This window comes from Diadema antillarum, unplaced genomic scaffold (assembly GCF_040938485.1).
Source record: "Diadema antillarum isolate AM-2024a unplaced genomic scaffold, OU_Dant_1.0 seq00000782_RagTag, whole genome shotgun sequence".
NCBI lineage: Eukaryota > Metazoa > Echinodermata > Echinoidea > Diadematoida > Diadematidae > Diadema > Diadema antillarum.
In genome coordinates, this window is record NW_027271670.1 from 2,085,648 (window position 1) to 2,102,182 (window position 16,535).

The window sequence follows — 16,535 nt, forward strand, 5'->3', positions numbered from 1 at the left end:
GGAGCATAGCTCTAATTTAAAAAAAAAAACATCAGTTGTTGGAGTTTTGACTGAGAATGCCAATTAATCAGAAAAATATTTCGACCAGAAGAGAAAGAGAAAAAAAAATCCCAAAACTCATATTTTATTTGTTATTATTACAATCATGAAGGGTATTTATCAACAACAACAACAAAATATTAATTGCAGGTAGGTTTAGTAAATATTTAAAATCATAACAACTCGCATGTATTGTAATGTGTACGTGGAGGATTAGGTTGCATGGACCATAACCCCTTGCAGACTCAAATCACAATAAAATACCGAAAATCATAACAGCGTATTTATCACATAAATTATGGTATGAACACAGATTTGGTTACAATAAACCATTACCCTGTGCAGGCTCTTGATTACAAAAAGTGACCTGACAGTCATCATGCCTGCCGGGTACAGATCTCAAACAGCTACAGTCTAAGGGAGCCCATGCCCGAAGAATCAATTCGGAGAGAACCAGCAATGGGCTTGAACACAAGGGATATCTATAAATAAACCATTTTTATCATTTATTATTTTGAGGATTTCTCTTCTCCCATAGCTGCAGGGCAAAAGATCACCCCGTCCCTAGTATGCCCCAACAAGATCCACACGCTGGGACCGCCAACAGTTACTACATAGGGCAGGTACACGGTTGCCAAGGGCAACTCTAAAGCGCAAGGCACACGCCAAATTCGAACGAAATGCAGGTTAACAGAATTATGTAGGGCCTATTGTCACGCCAATTGTATTATAATCCACTGGGCAGCCTGTCCACTGCGTGAGTGGAGAAAAACATAGCATTCGGCTGATGTCAATTAATCAGAAAAAAAAAACTATATCTCAACAAAAGGATATAACTTACTATCATTATATCATAAGGGTATTTATCAACAACAACAAAAAAAAAAACTTTAATTGCAGGTGGGTTTGATGAATATTGAGAACCATAACAAATATCTCTCACATGGATAATGCGGTAGGCGTGGATTTGGTTGTCACGGACCATATCCCGTGCTGGATCTAATCGCAATAAAATTCCGGCAATCATATCAATATATTTATCACATACACTATGATATAACCATAAATTTAACTACAATGAATCCTAATCCCGTGCAGGCTCTAGATTACAATAAATTGATCTGACAACCATCATGCCTGCAGGGTACAGATCTCAGGCAGCTACAGCGTAAGGGAATCCTTGCCCGAGGAATCAATTTGGAAAGAACCAGCAACGGGCTTGTTCACAAGGAACATCTATGAATAAACCGTTTTTATCATTTATACGGATTTCTCCTGTTCCATAACTACGGAGCAAAAGATCACCCCATCCCTATGCCCCAAGAAGACCAACACCCTGGTACCGCCAACCATCACTATATGGTGCAAGTACACGGTTGCCAAATAAAACTCTATAGCGAACAAAGCACACACCAAATTCCAACAAAATACAGGTTAACATATTATAAATACATTGTACAGACAGCCGGTCCACTGCATGAGTGGAGAAGAATATAACACTCGGCTGATACTGTATTCAGTTCAGATAGCACCCTTTGTAGATGCCATTCTGAATAGAAAAAAAAAAACAGATTGGACAAATCACCCTAGTTGACTAAACAATCTGCATAAAATGCTTAAGCGTTTTGCATTAATGATAATGAAGTGTGTATAGCTTGCGTACGTTGACTGCTAAAAGGTTGGGTAATTTGGGAGCATACTAATACATGTAGCTCTATTTTCAAAACATCGGCTGTTAAGGTTCTGAATTGAGCTACCAATTGATTGAAATATATATGTGTATACATATATATATATATATTTATCACTTCATACATTTAGATTTGGTTGGGATGGATCATGACATCGTGCAGACTCTAATCACAATGAAGTGACTTGACAACCGTCATGTCGGCCAGGTAAAACACCCGAAGCGATACCACCTTCCTTCCTAATGAAAACGACTTCCACATGTTGATTGATCCTACGTAAAACACACACGCACGCACACACGCACGCACACACGCACGCACGCACACACACACGCACGCACACACACACACACACACACACACACACGCACACACGCACACACGCACACACACAAAAGCAAAATTAAACGTGCAAGCCCCGAAGAACGTTACTTCTGTATATAGGAATATGAATGTTTCTTATTAAAGGTTGTCAGATAACTGATTGCTGATAAACTGGGGCACACAGATTGTTTCAGCATAAACAAATACCCTACATACAAAGGGAAACTTTGGACCAGTTAAAGGTTAGCCTGAAAAAGAAAGAGTATGATAAGAATACGGTGAAAATCTTATCAAAGTCGGGGGAACATTTAATGAAGTTGTAAAGTTATGGAGTTTTGCTAATCTTTGCAAACAACTTCTCAAACAATTAATTTGCAAATGGATTATCAAGGATGTCATTACTACAAAATCTCCCACTGATGATGTTTAACAAGTCAATGAAACGGACGAAAATTTTGGACGAAGTTTTCAGTCTGCTATAGAATTGTAAAACATAGTGTTTAATCCTGGCTCTGCAGGCTGAATATATCTCATGTGCCTAATGACCAGAACAGTCCGCTCCATCAGGATTTGAGAATGGGGCTCACTCTTAATTGCATTTTAAGAACAAAAGGAAAAACATAAGAAATGTTAAGATTTTTTTTTTTTGTATAAGGAGGAAGAACAGCTACGCTCCGATTTCTCCTTCCTTTCTCATATCTCACATATGCAAAATTAATTCAGGAGAAGCCAAAAATCTGTTGTAGCGGTGATTTCTTTCAAAAAAAAATGTATATATATATATATATATATATATATGTGCGTGTATGTGTGTGCGTGAGTGTGTGTGTGTGTGTGAGAGAGAGAGAGAGAGAGAGAGAGAGAGACAAAAAAAGAGGGGATAGAAAGATAGATCTATGGATGGATATAAACTTAAAGCTTAACTCACTCGTTTATACTTCCAATACCTAGGCTCTTTATTATGTGAATGTGATATTTGCTCTTTCATTTCGTGAAATCAAATCAAGCACATAATATACTAATGGAAAAACTAATTGATTTTATTGACAACATTGATAAGAATACCAGAAGAAACTGCTTCCCTATCAAAATCAAATAGCCTTATACCATCAGTCACAAACATAGCAAGCATTACTTAAAAACATTATCTTTGATAAACTTCATCATCCATCTGCATGAAGGGCCTACTTAATTGCTCCCCCACCAAAAAAAAAAAAAAAAAAGAAAAGAAAAGAAAGAAAGATGATAATAATAACAATTACACTAATCTGGCAGATATCATGCAACAGTATCTGTTACACTGAGAGTGCTGTTATTCTGAAGGAAATACATATCTACCTTAGATGAAATATCAAATTTTGTAATTCCATCTAACCTTGAGAATAAATAAAATTAGATCTTCAATCCAAATTTGACAGCAGTTCTGTTTTGCATTATGTTTCTTAATACTAATACCCTGTTCATCCTGGAGTTCTCATAAACTTTGCCCTTACATTATGTAACTCACGATATTATTCATCAACAAGCAGATAACATGAAAGGCAATGGTGGAACCTTAGTCCCTTCTTCCATTATGAAAGCTCACTACATCCACACAGGTATATGTAATTGTTGAGATATATGCATCCACTCATTGCACATTATGACTTTCCAATAACCATAGCAGACATATCTAACTTATACAAACATTGTATGTTATATATTAATACCCTATAACTGGAGGTTGTTTGGCACTGCCCTGACTCTTTAGAATTATAAGGTAATGCAAGTTCAAGCTTAATAGACAAATATAATTTTCATATCAGTAATAATACATGAATCCATTCATTAATTTTTTTATTTAGTTTGTGTGAAATTTCTTACGTTCAATGTCTCTCACTTTGTTAGAGTATAAGAATATAAATGATATAAACTTCATATTAGCCATACAACCATCATTCGTGACCTCAGCTATGCTAAAGTGCTGAAGCTGAATATCCTAAAACTACGTAGATTCCAAAACGCAGATTCATGCTGTAAGCCCCTGAGTAATGTTATGTAAACAACAGCTTGTGTAGTATAATAATTTTCATATCACTCTGTAACAAAAGTATTTAAGTGAAGACATGCAAGTTCACAAGTTTGATGGGTTTTTTTTCAATTGTTGTCAATATGTCAGTTGGGTAAACCGTTTTCAATATGCATTTACTACATATCTGGTGTAAGAAACCTCTCTGTAATTTAATTGTTCAAACATCACCCTTAACAATATTCTATCTATATCATAGTTATATTATCAATTCAAACAAGATCCAGCCTTTTTGTAATAGTTTCTTGTCATCAATTAATCCAGATGATATTTCCTCAATTGGTGCTGCCATTGCAGCTTAAATGCAAACATTAACTATAGTTATGAATAATGAGTAGTATTCTAATAATAGATATTAAGATAACAAAATAACAAAATAAAAACATATGATAAGACACAAAATTCACATGAACAAAGGAAAAAAAGTGTACATAAATTTTACCAAAGAGTACCTGAGGGTTTTAAAAATATGCCACAAATCATCTAATGATAGAATGAAGTCAAATAATTATGTCATCCTCACCTGAGTCAAACAGGAAAGCAAGCAAGCAAACAAACAAACAAACATAGACTGGCTTAAGTTTAAAGTAGTGTGCAGCAATGACATCATCAGGACTGATCGGCTGGTTTCAGGCCTCACTGTATTGCCCCCTCTCCACTCGTTGCAGTGTCTCTGCTATGTGAGGCATCAAAGTCCATTCTGATGTAGTGCTCCTTGTACATCAGCAGAAGTGGAATTGTGATCAGTGATGATCCCAGCATGAACCAGTTCAGCCAGCCGTAATCACTGTCTGCATCAAACATGGATTACACAAGAATGTTCCTTCTGGTCAAAATATTCATTGGTTGTCACTTTATCCACACCTTAAGTGAGATTAATTGTTTGATTCTGTTTTTCACTATAATAATGTCCAGTTGGCCCATGCATAGGGGTGTTTGACAGTTGCTATGAAGAAGAGGAACTGTATCACCTAGAATAAATCATCTTGACATAGGCATGTTAAAAAGCCCATTGGTGATGAGTCCCAAGTATACTCTGGCAAGTGCCTATAAGAAATGCGTGTTGTAGCAAAATCAGCCCGTCCTCAATTGGTTAACATACAGACAAACATGACATAGCAAACAAACAATCAATTAAACAAACAGTTAAACACAAACATCCGGAGACTGTGAAATGAATTGGGAGATTCAAAGTTGTACTTTCCTGACCTTCAATCAAAGCAGGGAGGTGACTATCTTCTCTCACCTCCCAATAAGCCAGTTCACAGTTCCAATCTTAGCATGTGCAGATAAAGGTCATTGCAGACCTTCTATTGAAATGGATTTGCAACTGAGGTATTCAAAACCTAGATAGGGCTTCATGACAACTGTGTTATAAATGAACCAGGTGCAGATTGGTATTTACAGGTGAATGTGCAATTTTTTCAGCAACATTGACAAAAGCCATTTATGCAGCACTGACATGTAAATTAACACTTCCTGCATTGCTGTTTTCAACTGCTCTTCTTGAGGACTATTCCATGTTTTGCAAAGTCTGTGGTTGGAGAGGTCATTGCAGACTAGTGCTAACTGTGAACTGGCTTATCAAAGCTAATAGGTTGCACACTATATATCACGACTAGATTTGGTTATTTCTCTGAGAAGAAAAACTACATCATTGTTTTCAGTTTGCAATTCGATCGCGATGGCAAATCTTGACATAATTATGTAACTTTGGGCAGTTCTTCGTACCTATAGAAGGTATCATCACCAAGACGAGGAAAATCAAAGCACCAAAATTGTTCAGCAGAGTCATGCACATTGTGGTGGTCTCCTCGCCGATGGGAAAAGCTCCCTCTACGGTGATCTCGTAGAAGAGTGGCACAGTGGAGGAGAGGAGAAATCCAAACATGATGACTGAGACATACAGGCAAACTGGAAGAGAACAAGATGGGTTGGGTTGGGAGGATTGGCAAAGTAAGCTCCTGGTGAAATTTCGGGGTTATGTTATCATAGTGATGACATACAAGCAAGTGGAAAGAAGAATATGAAATCTTGACTATTGTAAAAACTATATACAAAGTAGAGTCTTGTAGAGATCTTACAAGGTATTGTGAATGTGTATAATGCGCAAGCAGGTTGCAAACAAGATAACATCTTGACTTGATGAGACTGGAGATTTTTCTTTATCACATCTCAGAAGGTACCATTATACAGTGTTAACATATACAAGCAGGTAGAGACTTTAAAAACATTTGTTGAAATAACCCTGTATCACAAAACCAACAAAAAGCTGCCAGGCATGGATTTTTAGTTTGAGGGCAGATTCTGATAGAGTGGACTTTAAGCTTTAATATGTGTTTCTGATGCAACGTCACCTATAAAGTTGGCATGATTTGGGTCAAAGTTCACTGTACCTTTGTTGTATGGAATGAAATTGTTCAGTATGAGGATTGTCCAAATGAGGAAGGCTGATGAACCTGTGATGAGGAAGAGCAGAATTGCCTTCATTTTACCCCCAAGGTAGTCAGCACACCTGAGGAAAGAAGAGAGATAGAAAGAAATAAAAAAGAGAGAAAAATGAGATAAAAAGATGGAGAGAATGAGAAGAGAGAAGAGAGGGGAGAGGTAGAGTAGACAGACAGACAGACAGACAGACAGAAATAGAGAAAGAGAAGAAAAATGCAGGTTTCAGCCAAAACATGCTTGCTGCTATAACGGATCATAGATAATTATATAAGATGACTACCCTCAATTCAGCCAACATGTTTATTCTTGATGAGGGATACCTGTATATTGGGATTATGTTAGTGTGGCAGCATTACATGAGAGGTAGGATGTGTTTAGTTGTTGTTGTTGTTGTTGTTGTTGTTGTTGTTGTTTTTCTCGTGTAACTTGATAAGAATTTATGTTAGAAATCTTGATGGGCTTCCAAACAGCTCACCTTGTCTATAATCCATTGCCTGCAGCACCCTCATGAGTGCTGGGCAATGATTTGGGGGATATTAGAATCATATAGGGAACAGGTTAACGTAATAATAGATATCACAGAGCACCCGAATGACAAAAGTTTCTAGCAGTACTCTAGTATGATGGAAGTTTCTAGCAGTATCAATTGTCTTGATACTCTGCAATTCAGCCATTTTTCTTTTTTGGAAAAAGACAACAACAATTACAAAACACACCAAACGGCGCAACTAATAAAGAGATAACAATAAAAACGAGATAATAATATTTAAGAAGGAATGCCTCATTGATGGCTTGTGACTACAAACTCAAGATTCACTCTTCCTACAAATATTCCAAGAAAGAGTGATCAGACTCCCAACCCTACTACCAGACCCCCCCCCCAACAAAACAAAACAAAAAAATCCCTTCTCACTTACATTACAAGGCCTGAGCTCGCAACTTCAGGCATTCTCAACCCATTCCCCAGTACTCACCGTCCCGTTGCCATGCCGCCCATCACTGCAGCAATGTTTGTAAAGAAGCCAATCCATCCAATTGACGTCTAGAATGGGGCAAAAGCTGACCTAGTTAGGTCTACTCTAAAGGACTTTCAAATAACATTATTTTGGAGATTTGTGTTTTGTTTGAATCAGAGAGGTGAGCCCTGTTTGAATCAACTACACTGCGCGTAATGATAATCATTGTCTTGAATCTAAACCTGTCATAAGTTCCTATATACTTCATGGTATATTGTATTTAATACCATTGTAACCACGATTATTAATCATGTAACTTTACCTAACTAAGAGGAATTCCCATTTGTCTTTTGTCGTCATTGTCCCTCTCTTCTAATACATCTCTTTTGATAAAATGACATGCAAATTATCTAATATAGACATGGATATACATTTGTCAAGAAAAGTTATTACTTGTGATAATTGAATCAGTATCCCATTTTACAATTCTCTCAAAGCGTCTGATTTATTTTGTCATAAATTCATAAAATGAATTGCTCTGTTTCACTCACGGGTAGCTATAGTAATACCTGGCAATGGAATTGTAACAAACATTCTATGTGTAACAGAAACTCTAAGTATATAAGGCCTTTCATTCATTTATTTGTCAACCATTATCTGCCATGTAAAGTTGAATACATGCCCACGTTATAATTCCTGATTTATTCTGTGTATTTATTTGCTGGGAAAAATAATGAAAAATAAGTGAATTGAATCAAATTCATCATTATTTCGTTACCTGGTCTAACTCGACATTGCTGAAGAGGCCCACCATCTGTGTGGACCAGCCACCAAACACTCCTGTGTTGATAGCATAGGCCAGGGCTGGGATCCAGAAGGACAACTTCCTATCATAGATGCACAGAAGATGCAGATGATATGCAAATGAGTCTCTTCACTGCATGGCTACACATTCATACACCAATTATCACATGATATATTACATGTAGACATCAGCACTCAAATATTACGATTATTTGAGATTATTGAGGAAATAATACAGGGGAAAGTAGGGAATAAAAAAATATCTAATGGGAGACTTTCAGTTTCAGTTCAATTCAATAGTTTATTAATTTCCATTAAAAAAAACCAAAACAAATGGAAATAATGCCTCTAGCGTCACTTTGTGGTGGAAGCATAAACATAAATGACACATGATACCAAGCTTTTCTGACCTTTGCTTGAGATTTCCCCCAATTTTGACTACCTATATTAACAACATTATTTGTTGTTTTTATTTCTCATACAAAAGCATAAAAAATGTAAAGGAAATGGAGGCTTTCAGAAAAAAAAAAATAACGATCAAGGAACAAAGCTTCTAGTAATCCTATTGTTCTTTAACATGACATAATCATTTCTTTTTCTTTATAGAATGACAGACAAACAGATGGAAAAGCCTTTTGACAAGGACAAACTCAAGATACTTTCATCTGGAATTTGAAAGGGCAATCATTGAATGACCTTGATCTTCAGTGTAACTGTCTTCATCAAAGGGTAAAACAAAAAACAGAGTAGAATTCTAAATCTATGATTTTATTCTCCCTGTGTTCTCCTTTTGTGTATTCACTGACCTACTTCACCAGCTTATCAGCAAAGCTACCCTTAAACTTACTGCCATCAAAGGATTACATAAGCTAAGTAATCCCTATTGTCTAACAATACCCTTCATGTTGGAGGGACTGTAACATGGTTGATTAATTGAATTCAAGGAAGATATATAGCTGCTTGGGAAGTCAGAATAATGAGTGTGAGCCAATAGAGGTAGAAAAGAAGACAAATGACAGTGTGCACTGAGGTATCAGGGTGTTCTTTAGAGTGAAAAAAAATCTTATGTTGTTTTTAAGCAAGTGGAACAAAACAAAAACATTTACGACAAACCACCCAAGATCTTGCATAAATATATACAGTGATTTCTTGGCATGACTGTACATCCCTGGAAGTCTGCAGTTTATTTGAAAATCATACTCACTTGACAATGCCAAAAAGACCAGCCTTCATACTCTCTCTCTTGACAACAGCCGATGCAGTGGGCGGAGATGGGGGTGTGGCTGGAAAGTAGATCACGGCTGATAGGAACACCAGTGCAGTCAAACTAAACTCTGTCCAGGCAAGAATAGATGTAATGAAATTGTGAAGCTACTGATGAGTGATTCTCCCATGATGCAAAGGATTGATGATATTTGCATTATAACTGGCAACTCTTTACTCCAAAGATACAGCATGGATTTGTTTCATAGAGTATTTGGGTTTATGCTCCCTTGTTTTAGAAAGAGTGCCTTCAAATTTAAAGCACCAATACACTAAGAAACAAAGTAGTTCATGCTAACGATAATACAGCATAAATGTTAATTGATAGACTCTGTATATTATGCACACAAAACACATATGTACCTGGAATACATCAGAGGCAAATCAATCTTGGGCATGAGTGCCCTTCAAAGTTATCTTATACAGGAAAAAGACATGACAAACGTTGGAAAGTTTACAGGAAGGTAATACTGCATGCAGACATTAACAGATCAATGTTGTTATTAGATATAGATCACTGTCAAAACATGGCATTGCTTCTCAAATGAAGTATTCTTACCTATGTACATGAGCAATCTGATCTCCTTCAGATGTTTGTCATATTCATCTTGATCTGAGGAATGTAAAACGTATTGTCAGTCTGTGTCATACATGTCTATATGTTGTACATGGTCAAAATTTAAAGGCTTATTAAAGACACCAAAGAATACCTACACAAAATGGTATATCAATGATAGAAATGTTGTGATAAAATGTCAATTACATTTTGGTATCTGAAATATAATGTGATATGTACTGCTTGTAGCTTCTAGGCACAGGAGATACATTGAATGAATGTTTCTTAAGTATAAAGTTTTTATAGACATAGAGAACAAAATCTCAATTGATACATGACTGAATGATAGCTAGATTGAAACCTCGTTACTTTCATTTTATTTTACAACACGTATCTGACAAGTGATATAGCACATATCAATTGGACACAGCTGCACTTCAGCACTATATAGCAATGTGGAAATATATAGGTTAGTAGAAGAAATCATATCAATGATTCCATTAAAAATATATTGTTTTCACAATGAGGTAACTAAAGGATTAGTCTATAGCGCAAGTAAAAAGCAAAGAAAAGGAAGTGCAATCAAAATTTTGCGATATGGATTTAAGAAAAAGCAATTCAAATTTGCACATGTTTTTCTGATAATTACATTTTACTGAAAGTAGAAAAATCTTCTAAGAAATTATTTTTGGTAGTATATGAAGAGTTTGTTCGCAAAAACCGATAAGTCCATATTTGCCAAATGGAGATATTTGCGATTAAAGGTCAAGTAAAATAAAGAGAATAACAAGAAAATTTTTGCTTCTTTTGACCATAACTTCAAAAATGTACTAGTACCTTTATATGTAGTGACCAACATATCATTTGAAAGGTATTATTTTGTACTTTTTGTCAGAGACAGTATTACAAAATCTTCAAAAATGGACTTATCGGTTTTTGCGAACAAACTCTTCATATGGTTGTGGGTGCTTCAAGGAACTTTACCTGATGAAAATCCTCCAAAAGAAACATTTTCTCCAGATGCTATTGACGGTGAACTGAATGACCCAGGTGACCTTTATAATGAAAAGAGAACATGTCCTATCATAACTAAGTAGGTTTGGGTACAGTGCCATACTCTTAACTTCAGAACGTAGAATAACTATATGAATAATATAATATGAAAGGTTATAAATTCAGATATTGAAAAATATTATGGTCTTTTGTTTTTGTGCGGCAAAATTCATGTTCATACATACACCATGTTATAACAACACACAGAATTGTAGTGTGTTTACACAAGTTAATATTGATAACAATGATACTGCATTTTATTTTTACTTTCAAAATATTTACAAATCCATTCAAAAGCATGAACTACTGGAGTAAACTTGATATCAATCAAAAGTGCGAATTGAATCGATTTTTTTTTCACTTTAATCTCATATTTCTTACTTTTTGTGTGTGTTTGATAGACTTTGCATTCTTAGTAGATATCATTAATCAAATTGCTTTAAAAAAATGAAATAAGCATTCTTCTGCACCATAAGATTTCTCACAGCTTACAGGGTGGTTGTTGAATTTTCTGGGGGAAAATCTCCGACAATCTGAGGTCCTATGACAAAAGACGATGCCACTCCAAGAGTTTGGAATGTTGCAGCTATGGCGGTTGCTGTGGTGCGTTCATTGACGGGAAACCAGGCTGCTGATATGGTGGTAGGCGCAGCCATTGCTATAGGTCCAGCCAGACCAATAAAAACGTGGCCCACGTTCATGGTCCTGAGATACAGAGTTTGAGAACAGTCATCGCAGTCCCAATGTTAATAAAACTGCTGATCCTTTACATTGATAACAAGCAGGCCTACCTACATAATCATGTGCCATTACAGGACACAATTTAGTGTCTATTTGCATCTAATGGACAGTCGAAGAATGCAGGGAAAGTTCCATGAAGTAGGACAAAAATAAGAAACATACAAAATCTGACAGTTATTAGGGTTGGAATGCTTTGGCAATGATGGCTTTTCTAAAGGTGCACATCAACTGCTGAATTTTCACACACACACACACACACACACACACACACACACACACACACACACACACACACACACACACACACACACACACACACACACACACACACACACACACACACACACAAAGACTTTTTATCCATGTGCCAAAGCATATTTGACAGTAGTATGGCAATTATGAAAATAATTATGTCAGATATCCTTTTCCTTGAAAACCTACAAATATTCCACTACCTTCTCACTCTCTGATTTTATTTATTAAAATGTCAATCATAATGCTTATTTGAATTTAAATGATTTCTTAAATTACCTAGGCATGCAATATTGTTCCCCTCAAAGTTTATTGTACGTTATGACTTTAAGTCTTTATGCCTTTCTACTTTCCCTTGAGTCTTTACTACCAGTATCAGAATATGTATCGGTTGACATCACAGCACAACCATGCCATTATCCACTTTACCATTCCCTTCCTGTTTATTTGGCTGAAATCTACTACGCAAAATGGCATTATCAGCCCGCTCTAAAAACTCCAGAAGAAAGGCTTAGCTACATGTACTTAAGTATAGAATTAAAAAAAAAAAAAAACACACACACACACACACACACACACACACATACACGTTCTCATGACCTTCAATTATAGATCATTAGAAACCAATACATCCACCTTATGAATCAAGGGCTTTCAAGAAGGCCATTCTCATTTCTTTCAGTTTCATTATTGGCAAGAGAGTATCATTTGTGTCACTAATTTGCCAACATTGTTTTAAATATTGAAAAACATGATTGCTTCATATAGTCTAAACTCTTTCTGCATGAACCATTCATCTGCAAAAATTCTTGGCAGTGTGGACTCCTGAGTTATGTTAGCACATTTATATGCAACACTAGAAGAAAAAAAAAAGGAAAGCCAAAATGTTGACAGGTGATGAGAGTTTGATCATGAAATGCAACAGAGAATTCATACTTGGTCCTACCACTTCATCCTTGATACTGGTACTGGGATACATCGAATGGCCAGGCCCACCACCAACAGACCTCCAGTGAGGAGAACAGAGACTCGCAAACCTGTCAAAAAGGAAAGAAGACATCAATCATAATCACTGATAAAACATTGCAACATGTTACTATGGTAACAATCCTCCTTGTAGGAACAGATATTGAATTATCATATTGTTTATCAAAATTTATGATTAATAATTGTTTATCAAAATTTATGATTAATAATTACAACTATATTGATGAGAAATCACTCTGACATAATGATCTATTTTCAGAAGAAATGTTTGAATGAAAAAAGCCCCTTAATTCTAACAAAAATGTCAGTGTGTTCTGCAGTTCATTTTCCTGGAAGATGTAAGATCACAATTTCATGTCTTTGTGTAGCATATTCAAAGACACTGAAATTTTGCTTCATAGTAGAGAATAAAAAATAAACAAACATCAATCTACTTAAAGGACAAAACATGCAATTAATGGCTCATGAGTTTCATTGATATCAAGCTTTCCTATTGCATATACACGACTAAGCTTCAATAATTCTCTGTCTATGCTTCAGAACAAATATTTATGATATTGGGGACACTCAAGAAAGGCCCCCCCCCCCCAAAAAAAAAAAAAATATATATATATATATATATATATTGACCTTGTGGGATGAGGTAGCAAACACTGAGACTCATTTCCATCAATCAGAAATCATTCTTGATTGTGAACACCTGAGTACGATTTGATAGCATCCTTGATGATTTTTTTTAAAGTTGAAATTGTCATAAATAGGCAGAGCCAAACAGCGGCAAAGCTCCACATTCATAACCAGCTAAATAGAGAGAGATTCCATGAACTGCAACAGGTCATTTTTTCTACATAGAACAACAGGATGCTTATCATGTTCTTTAAATCATATTTGCAGCCCAGACTGTAAAAAAAATTAAAGGAGAGCAGATAACCCAAAATGTCAATTCCAAGCAATGTTAAAACCCCTACCTTTAGCATGTAGAAGCCAAGAAAAGAAGAAAGCTGAGATGATAAAAGTTATTGGACCCCAGTTAGCAAGTAGAGCAAACTGGCCTGGATTCCAACCAAGCACTATAGCAGCTGCAAAGAAAGAAAGAAACAAAGTAAAACAAACAGGAAAAACAATGATGAAAAATCAATCTCTTGCGTGATACATAATTCAGATCCAATCAAGAATAGTTTCAAATAAGACAGTTACATTCAATTAACTGTGAGTGAAGCACTTTCAATAAATCTTATATCACAAAAAAATGATATTGGAAATAAGATTTGATTTGAATTGAATCTAACTAGATATTATTTGTCTGTATTATAGAATCATACGTAAGCACATCATAGCAAGAAAAAAAAATTGCTGATTCACTGGAAATATATTTGCATATATAGATACTTCAACAATTTCAAAACAAAGAAAACACTCCAGTGTAAGACTGTTTGCAAACAAGTCACAATCTACTTTACCCTCTTGACCCACTCTGTTTTTCTCTCAGAGCGTATCTATTCTCAGCAGTGTTACATAACAAGGCAAAGTTTGATCCATTTGTATGACAACTCTTAGAAGGAATCTTGTAAAAGCAGAACCAAGAGACCTGTGATAAGAGAGACACCAACTTGTTAGTGATTCCCATAACTAATTTCTGTTCTCTCCAGAGTTTATTGAATGGATGATATCTGTAGTTAATGCATATGTGGTGTGACCAAACCCCTTCACATCATCTATACACTGAACTTTCAAATGTTGGGAATCGCCATGAAATCATGGATGAACAAGAAGGGTCTTAGCATTCAACACCAAAGTCAACACTATAATTATAAAGGAATACCAGCAGAGACTTAGGGATGGGACCCAGCAAAAATGTTGACTTTTAAACTAACATAAAGCAAGAAGAAGATCGAGGGCTAGAATGTAAATATTCCCAAATAAACATGTAAATCAGACAAAACAAGTTCCAAAATGACCGATGAAAACTATGATCTTGTCAATAACAAACTAACAATTGCCAAAAAGCCTTAAAGGACAATTAAGTTCACCTTCATATACACGTGGGTTGAGTAAATGCAGCAATATTTATAGTAGAACACATCAGTGGGAGTTTGAGGAAAATCGGACAATCTGTTCAAAAGTTATGATTTTTTTTTTTAACTTCTGCTCAGTCACGGCTGGATGAGAAGACTACTATAACTTGTGATGTCATATGTCATATATATATTAAGAAAGAATAAAGAAAATTCAACATATTTTCACTTTTCTCGCATAACAAAAGAACACTCGACTTCTCTCTTTCAGAAGGCGGGGGGAATAATATTACCCTTAACATACGTCAGTATCAAGTCGAAGAAATGTGCACTTTATTAAAAAAATAAAGTTTTGTGAAATTCTCTTTTTATTTTCCTTACATCGTTGTACGCATATGACATCATACACTGTAGTAGTCTTCTCATCCAGCAGGGACTGCGCAGATACTTTAAAAATTCATAACTTTGGAACGGATTGTCGGATTTTCCCCAAACTTTCAATGATGTGTTCTACTAATATTGTTGCATTCACTGAATCCACATATATGAAGGTTGACTTGTCCTGTAAACAGCATTGCCAACAAAACTAGTATCATAATAATCCTACCCAATTCATTTTCTCAACATGGTTAACTACAAATCAAAGTTCAATTTTCTACAATGGCTTATAGCTATATGCACTTTACTACATGATGGCACTTACACAAATATCTTTCTGTAGGACAAGTATTTGAGCAAAGTTTTTTTGCTGATAAAAGTCATAACGTCAGTACAACTGAACGTTATTAGGTGAGCACTGCTAATGGTGCACTTAATTTACCCCCCCCCCCCCAAAAAAAAAAAAAATGCAATCACTGCTGCTATATACAAAATTGTGAAAGAGGGTCAACATTATACTGTACATTCCTCTTTTCCTCATCACTTCCTAAAGTTTTGCATGACCTTTGACATTCCTATGATACCAGACAAAGCACAGTATCAAGTACTCTACCTGTGTCTTGGATGGGTCCCCATGTGTTCCAGGTGCAGTTCTGCAGGAGGGCAATGAGTGAGAATACGAGGAGGACATACCACCTGTCTGGGTAGAGATGGTAACCTCTGTTGGTCTTCCTGTCTCTCCCACCCTGAGCCAAGTTTCTCACTGGGATGCCTAGATCTCCCCGTGAATTCTCCTGGTTGCCATGGTTACTGGCTCCAACTGGCTGGGCTGGGGGCTCTACCGGCAGAATGGGCGCGGTCAAACTGACGGAGACATCATCATCATCACCAGCATCATTCCACAGCCCTGCTGGATGCTTAGGGCCTGGTAGGAGATGTTCTGTATCCATATGCTTTAGT

At 36.1% G+C, this 16,535-nt stretch overlaps 1 protein-coding gene across 1 annotated transcript; it reads right to left on the reverse strand.

Annotated features, from left to right (window-relative positions):
* Window positions 1-4,758: 4,758 nt before the first annotated feature.
* LOC139739104 (solute carrier family 49 member 4 homolog) lies at window positions 4,759-16,535 on the reverse strand. Its single transcript, XM_071649723.1, has 12 exons — window positions 16,189-16,535; window positions 14,151-14,261; window positions 13,142-13,232; window positions 11,695-11,907; window positions 11,134-11,204; window positions 10,153-10,206; window positions 9,535-9,664; window positions 8,305-8,413; window positions 7,545-7,612; window positions 6,519-6,637; window positions 5,854-6,036; window positions 4,759-4,913 (listed from the first exon to the last, which is right to left on the reverse strand). Exons 1-12 carry the CDS (start codon window positions 16,523-16,525, stop codon window positions 4,759-4,761), a joined length of 1,641 nt encoding a protein of 546 aa, XP_071505824.1. The 5' UTR covers window positions 16,526-16,535.